The 8,209-nt window shown below is 36.0% G+C and overlaps 1 protein-coding gene across 1 annotated transcript; it reads left to right on the forward strand.

Annotated features, from left to right (window-relative positions):
- Positions 1 to 2,379: 2,379 nt before the first annotated feature.
- On the forward strand, positions 2,380 to 3,066 carry LOC142221281 (uncharacterized). The gene has a single exon (XM_075290943.1). It carries the CDS (start codon positions 2,380 to 2,382, stop codon positions 3,064 to 3,066), a length of 687 nt encoding a protein of 228 aa, XP_075147058.1.
- Positions 3,067 to 8,209: the final 5,143 nt, after the last annotated feature.

Here is an 8,209-nt window from a genome sequence, read left to right on the forward strand (position 1 = left end):
AAACACGATGATGTTAGGCCATATGCTCCTGTTATACTTTTTGGTAGGACTATTAGTGGTTTATTGGACATGGGTGCAACTGTAAGCTGTTTGGGATCTGATGCTGCTAAAGAATTTTTGGATTCTAAACGGGTTTTTAGGAGATTTAGGACGTTGGTTCATACCGCAGATGGTAAGGGTATTACTGTTCTGGGCAAAGTGGATACTGATATTGAATTTAAAGGGGTTTCGAAAGCTATTTCCCTTTATATTGTACCGGATTTGTCTCAAAATCTATATTTAGGTATGGATTTCTGGAAAATGTTTAATTTATTGCCGCCCGATTTACTATCTTCTTTAGTTTTGCGACCTAGTCCAAATCAGGTTTCTGAGATTTCTATTCAACAGCCATTGTCAGATTTAGATAAACGTCGTTTACAGGCTGTGGTTGATATGATACCATCGTTTGCGAGGCAAGGACTTGGTCGTACCTCTGTTATTTCTCACACGATTGATGTAGGTAATGCTACGCCGATCAAGCAACGCCATTTTCCCGTTTCGCCTGCTATGGAGAAACTAATTTATGACAAGATTGATCGGATGCTAGCAATGGCCATCATAGAGGAGTCAGATAGCGCGTGGTCTTCTCCCATGGTTCTAGTACGCAAGCCGGGGAAAGTTCGACTCTGTTTGGACAGCCGGAAAGTAAATTCAGTTACCGTCAAGGATGCTTATCCTTTGCCCAATATTGACGGCATTTTGAGTCGACTTCCTCGTGCTGAGTACATAACGAGCTTGGACCTTAAGGACGCCTTCTGGCAAATTCCTCTTAACAAATCGTCGAAAGATAAGACAGCATTTACCGTTCCTGGCCGCCCCTTGTATCAATTTAAAGTTATGCCTTTTGGCTTATGCAATGCTCCTCAGACCATGTCACGGCTGATGGACAAGGTGGTACCGGCGAATTTGCGAACGGAGGTGTTTGTCTATCTGGACGATTTGTTGATAGTATCCGATTCTTTCGATCGTCATTTAGAGGTTTTGCTAATTATCTCGCAACAGATCAAAAGTGCAGGGTTGACAATTAATATTGAAAAGTCGAAATTTTGTGTTCCTGATGTTCGTTATCTTGGTCACCTTATTGGACATGGGGTTATTCAGACAGATCCAGAGAAAGTTTCAGCGATTGTTGATTTCCCGACACCTCGGTCTGTTAAGCAACTTAGACGATTTTTGGGTATGTCTGGTTGGTACCGAAAGTTTATCAGGAATTACGCGTCGGTTACTAGTCCTTTAACGGATTTACAAAAGGCTAACAGGAAATTTGTATGGAATGAAGAAGCTCAAAAAGCTTTTGAAGAATTAAAGTCCATATTGTCAACCGCCCCAGTGCTGCATAGTCCAGATTTTTCGCAACCATTTTATATTCATTGCGATGCTAGCAGTACTGGTATAGGAGGCGTTTTGGTGCAAAAATCAGCGGAGGGTGATGAAGTTCCTATTGCCTTTATGTCAAAGAAACTGAACCAAGCCCAACGCAAATATACAGTCACCGAACAGGAATGTTTAGCTGCTGTGCTAAGCATAAAAAAATTTAGAGCTTATGTGGAAGGACATGAGTTTACTATAGTGACCGATCACGCTTCACTGAAGTGGCTCATGTCCCAAACAGATCTCAATTCAAGGTTGGCACGATGGGCATTAAAGCTTCAAGGGTTTAAGTTTAAGATTGAACACCGTAAAGGTTCGAGAAATATAGTTCCTGATGCACTTTCGCGTACTAACTGTGAGGATTTGTCCGAACTCGAGATATTCGAATTGTCCGATGTAGACAGGACTGGAGCTTTCGTGGATTTGAATTCCGAACATTTCAAAAGCCAATAATATTTGGATTTACTAGAAAGAGTTGGTAAGACAATTGACAAGACGCCAGATTTAAAGATAGTCGATGGCTTTCTTTACAGACGGACAGAACACTGCACCGGAGATCAATTGCGAGATGATTTCGCTTGGAAACTATGGGTTCCCAAAGAATTAGTTTTGGAGCTTCTTAGGAAGGCACATGATAGTCCACTTTCGTCCCACTGCGGTATAAACAAGACCTTGGATAGGATTCGTCGTTTTTATTTTTGGCCTAATCTGGTGAACGATGTTCGCGAGTACATTAACTCGTGTGAGATTTGCAAGAGTACGAAACATCCCAATTTTACTATGCGACCACCCATGGGAAAGACTAGCGAGACATTCAGATTTTTCCAAAAATTATACGTTGACTTCCTCGGTCCTTACCCACGTTCCAAGGCAGGGAATATTGGAATTTTTATTGTTGTCGATCATTTCAGTAAATTTTGTTTTCTGAAGCCTGTGAAGAAGTTCACTGCGGATGTTGTCGTTAAATATATGGAGCAAGAACTGTTTCACACTTTTGGTACCCCCGAAACTGTTGTATCCGACAACGGGTCACAATTTAAATCTTCTCAGTTTGCGAAGTTAATGGGAACGTATGGTGTCAATCATGTTTGTACTGCGGTGCATTCGCCCCAAGCTAATGCTTCGGAGAGAGTGAATCGTTCAGTACTAGCTGCGATTAGATCCTACCTTAAGCACGACCATAGCTCTTGGGATGAATACCTTAGCAACATCAGTTGTTCTCTGCGATCTTCGTTTCACACATCCATTGGTAGCTCACCATATTATATGGCTTTTGGTCAGAATATGATCACAAACGGTAAGACATACTCCCTTTTGCGAAGGCTTGAAATGCTAGAGGATCGTGGTGTTCGCTATGATAGGGATGATACTTTGGATATTGTTAGAAAGAATGCCTCTAGGAATATGGCAAAAAGGCAGGAGCAAAACGAGAGGCAGTATAACTTGCGTTCCAGAGTGGTGAATTACGTTGAAGGTCAGGAGGTATATAGGAGGAATTTCAAACAAAGCAACTTTGAAAAGGGTTATAATGCAAAATTGGCTCCACCTTTCCTGAAGGCCAGAATAAGGAAGAAAATTGGCAACGTTTACTATGAGTTAGAAGACTTGAACGGTCGTGCAATTGGTATTTATCATGCAAAAGATATAAGGCAATAGTTTTAATTTTGGATTCATTTGATCCCTCTTGCTACAAGCGGGATCAGCTTTGTGTCTCCTCCGGATCCCCAAACCTGATTTTAGCGGGGGGGAATTGTAGGGTCGCTTGTAGCACTTGGATTCATTTTGTTACACTTTCATGTAATTCGAATAATTTGGTTATAATATTGGTTTTATGATTTCATAAATAAAGCTTGGATTTGAATAGTACTTAAAACTTAGTCTACGATATGGTAGACGCAGGTTGAAGGTAGTGTTACAGAATGAGATAGATGTAAATTAAGTATATTTTCGGAGAAATGAAATAAAAATAAAATAAAATGAAATAAAGTAAAATAAAATAAAATAAAATAAAAAAAAAATAGTATCCTAAAATGAGTTTTTGCCAGGATCCGAACCTGGGCATGTGTGACCATAGCAGAAGGTGTTGTCCACTGGGCTATCGAAAGCTTGAAGGACGACTTGACTATTTTCATAGTGATTCCCTCTATTGATAACGCTAGAATTGCTAGCTTGATTTATTGATCGCGTTTCTTGAATATGTTTTTCTTTTTTTTTTGGGTTTGGGGGTATTCATGCCATTTTCGAAATAGCAGGAATTTTCCAACATTTTTTTTGGAAAAATCCAGCCTACTAACGCTGGCTTTCCATTGCGTTCTCTTGCTATAAATAGGAGTTCTTTTGCCCAAATTCTCAGTTTATCTCGTCAATTGCTCAATTTGAAATCGGACAGCGCAGCGAACATTTAAACTTTTTGTATCCTGAACTAAAAATTTGTCTTTTCATTTTGTAAGTATGAAAATAAAAGAATTGACTGTGCTTTGTTCTTTGGATTGAAAACTTGTATGTTATTAATTAGGACGAGATAAATTGGATTTGGACGAAATTTCTTCTATTTGTGGTCATTCCTTGGTTTTTTGGATTTTTCCCAGAGGATATTCGGTGGCATTTCTCCTGTATTTTGGCCTCCAATAGTCATTTCACCCGCCTGTGATTTGGGCCAGGACAAAATTATCCTGATTTTTACCGGGTTTACCATTTTTCCATACCAGGAGCGCAGGAAAACCATAAGCTGTTTTATTTCGCTAAAAGGTAATATACATGTATTGGCTTCGTCCCATCCAAGCATCGATGCTTATTTTTGGAAACCTTGTTTGTGTTTTAGGCATCCTATTTTTTGAATTTTCCGTGGGCATATCCGACTTGGAAGCACTCTGCATGGGTACGGGCAACCCTCAGCGAAAAACCCGCAACATTTTCCGAATTGACCCCTATATGATCTTTATTATTTTCTCCTGAAGATACCATAGATTTTTTGGCTGGTCCAGATCGAACCACGAATATTGTGGAGTGATTGTGTGAAAAGAAAAGTGTTCGCTACAGTTTTTATAGTTTTTTTGCTGTCCGGTTTAAAGTAAAACAAAGACATTAAATTTGAATTGAATCCGGAAAGTTTTTAGTTTAAAAAGTAGTTATTTTAATTTTTTTTTAGTTAAAGTTTTGTAAATATGCAGATATCGTGTTGTTAAATCGTTTCGGTTTCGTATGTATGTGAGTGAAAATCGGTCGTAAATTGATTATTTAAATCAACCAAAAACCACAAAGACAATTAAATACAATTATATTTCAACATTTACGACACCAACAACACCAATATAAACCAAATTCAAAAATTTAGTGATTTACCGGATATCCCATGAAGGATCCTTCAACGTTGGAACCAATAAGTAGTAAGTCATTTATTTCCTTTTCCTATACATATTCCCGGCATTACCAACCATCAAAACACTGGTTTTAGTTTTGCAACAAAAATCATTATTTTGCAAAGTCACCAAGAAGGGGAATTTTCTCCTAATATTGATGTTTGGTGTGTAGGTGAATAACTTTTACATGTAACCACGATCAAAAGTCACCCAACGCTCACGTAGTTATTTTGCCAATCAATCAAAAATCAGTTGATAGCCCAGTGGGAGCACTCACGACTTCCAACCATAAGGTTGGGGGATCGAGCCCGCTTTCGGTCATTTAATTTTTTTTTTTCATTTTCAATTTCCTTGTTTTTAATTTCATCTTGGTTTTATTTTTTTTATTATGTTGTTTTTGTTAATTAATAAAATTAATACTTTTTTTTATTTTTATAAAATCAAATATTATTTATTATTGACTTTTATGATGGTGTGGTGAATATATATTTTAGTGTAATTAAAAACAGTATTTGCCACTCATTATAATTGTGCATTTGGCCAACCACCCATAAGTCATTAGTTAGCCTAGTGGTAAGACTCGCGGCTTGCAATCGTGAGGTCGTAGGTTCGAGCCCGGTTTGGGTGATGTGATTTTTTTTCTTTTGTGCAAAGTAACGCATTTTTATCTTATTAAAAATTGTTTTATATGATTTTGAAAGTAAAAATAGCAGTGATTGATATAAAATCTCGATAATGGTGACAAAGTTTTGATTTTGATTATATGTAAAGTGTATCTTGTATTGTTGTTGTTGTATGGACATATAAAGCCACACTATCGAATCCCGGCTCAGTTGAGGGAAAATTAATTTTCTTTAATTTTCTTTAATTTTCGGATTTTCTCGTTTTTTTTATGATTCGAAAATTTAAAAGAACGCGTATCTTGAAAATTGAGATTCAATATCTTGATCCTAAGCCCTAGTGTGAGAGAGGGTTGTGCTATCGAATACTATCGGGTTGGAGAAAAAAAATAATTTTATATTTTGCTTAAACTTGATTTTTTCGTTTTTTTATTATTTTAAATTTCGGAAAACCTAAAAATTAGTAAAAGTAAAAGTTAAAAATTAATTTAAATCTGGTTTTGGTTTAATTTACTTTTTTTTTCGTTATTAAAAATGATTTCGGTTTATCTTTGAATATTATTGGATTTTTCGCGGTACAAATATATTTAACCACTCCTATACATATACATATTTATATATACCATGATATCCGAACTGGATATATTCTTTTTCAGCTATTTTGTTTCTGTAAATATTCGTGAAATAACCGATCTCTGCATATCAATAGTGTATTATTCTTTTTTTATTTGCTTTGCATTTGCATTTTTTTGGGATAAAATGAAATATTAGGAATATAATGATTAGTGTTAAGGAAATTTTGTATGGGTATAATTCAGTATTTTTTTTTGTTTACAAATTTCGTTACGTATTAAATGCTTTTGGATTATTTCGAAATATTAATTGAATTTCTTTGCAAGTTGTCTTGATTTTAAGATGAAATGTTTTCTATGAATTATTCGGTTGAATAAATAATTATGGAGCACTAAATATATATTTTTTTTGATTTCCTAACTGGGAGATGGGTTGAAGGTTGTTTGGGACCATGTATAAATTCATTGCATACGGCTCATGGTCAAGGTTGGGAGGGGTAATATCAGATGTCATCATCCACACATCTGCTTAGCATCGAGTTTTCTTAATTTTTCCCGATTCTTTCTATCCTATCCATCTTATTTTATCGCACGCATATTTTAAGTAATAGTTATTCTGTGGTTTTTTTGGCACATACTGAACCTGGTAGTTAAGTTTGAACCCCACCGATAGCCGACGAGCAGAGGCCGGATACCAGATGCGTGCCACTACATATTGGTTCAGAGCAGACTTGCCCCTATTAGGAATTCCTAGAACGTTGTATGCTACAGATAATTTATTATTTATGGCGCCCAACAAGTGTGGCCAACACAGTATTAAATTTTTTTAAATTATTTTTTTTCCATCTTTGAATAATTCAAAATATTTCGTGTGGCTTCACCTAGATTTTTTTTTCTCCTTTCATTCTATTTTTCTTTTTAACTACTTTTTTCACCATTTGTATAGGTGTGATAGATTGTCGTAATTTTTGGCTTGTAACTTTTTAGACTTTGTGCTCAAACCGATCTATTATATCTTATACTCTATATTTTTGTGTTATAGATCTTTTCATTGACGAATTCTGGAATAGTTGTTATTGGATTTTATATGGCTAATGGCAAACCGTCTTCGTTTATGATAACATTTATAGTACCCTCATCGTTTTTGGTTTTTTAAAAAGAGCTAGTTTTCAGGATTTTTGTTATTGGATACATTAAGCTAGTAGCAAACCGTTTACGTAGTTTTAGGAAACATGATTCTCTTCTAATACTTTTCTAAGCAAGACAGGAAATTACTTAATTGGATTTATTTTTTCCAATTTAGTACCGTCTATGGCTTTTCTTTTAATTTTCTTCTATTTTTAAGGAATTTTCGATGCAAAATAATTCTCAACCCATCACCAGTGATGGATTTCAAATTTCATGATATTGTTCAGTTTTTTTCTGTCGAGTATCTACCGTATTTATTTCACCACTCACTGCTAATATTATTTATTATTATTAGGTGTTTATAAGAATTTTATTGGGATTTTAATTTTTTTTTGGAATTTGAAATTTAGGTTATTTTGTAATTATATTTTGTTCCGGATTTATTTTTTTAAGGTTTTATTTTGTTTCTTTTGGGAATGTCGCAAGATACGGAAAATTTGCCATTGCCTACTGGTTCTGAATGTCCACTTTGTAATCATTTGATTACTAGTCCACTTTATGGCATTGCTTCATCTTGTTCACATACTTTTCACAAGTCGTGTCTTGCTAAATATATAAAGAAAAATAAAAATTGCCCTTCCTGTGGGGTGATAATAACTGTAGCTAACCAACCTTCGCCTATGATGACTCGTCTTCAATCGCAGAGAGCTTTAGATTTCGATACCAGTCGTGTAGGTTTACAGGCTGCTGGCGAAACTTCACCGTCGTCACAAAATCAGGGTCAAGAGAGATCTGTTGTCCAGGAAACATTAGGCGTGGGGGACACTCAGTCTCCGGTGATGAATCGTACAGTTGATCAGGAAAATATTCGTAGCTTGATTACTGCTGCTGTAAATGCTCAACAGGAAGAGATGATGAACCGAATTACAGAACAATTAGCTAGAATGATTGATTCAAGCATTCAGTCCAGTTTAAGTCGATTTATTCAACCCCCTCACACAAATCAAATTTCGTCACCTGTAGCGTCGAATTCTCGGCCTATTAATACTTCTCCTGCAGATCCTTTGTCAGTTCAAACTTTGGAACAATTGCTAGGGATACCAAATGATACGAACCGGTC

This window comes from Haematobia irritans, chromosome 1, assembly GCF_050003625.1.
Source record: "Haematobia irritans isolate KBUSLIRL chromosome 1, ASM5000362v1, whole genome shotgun sequence".
Classification (NCBI taxonomy): Eukaryota; Metazoa; Arthropoda; class Insecta; order Diptera; family Muscidae; genus Haematobia; species Haematobia irritans.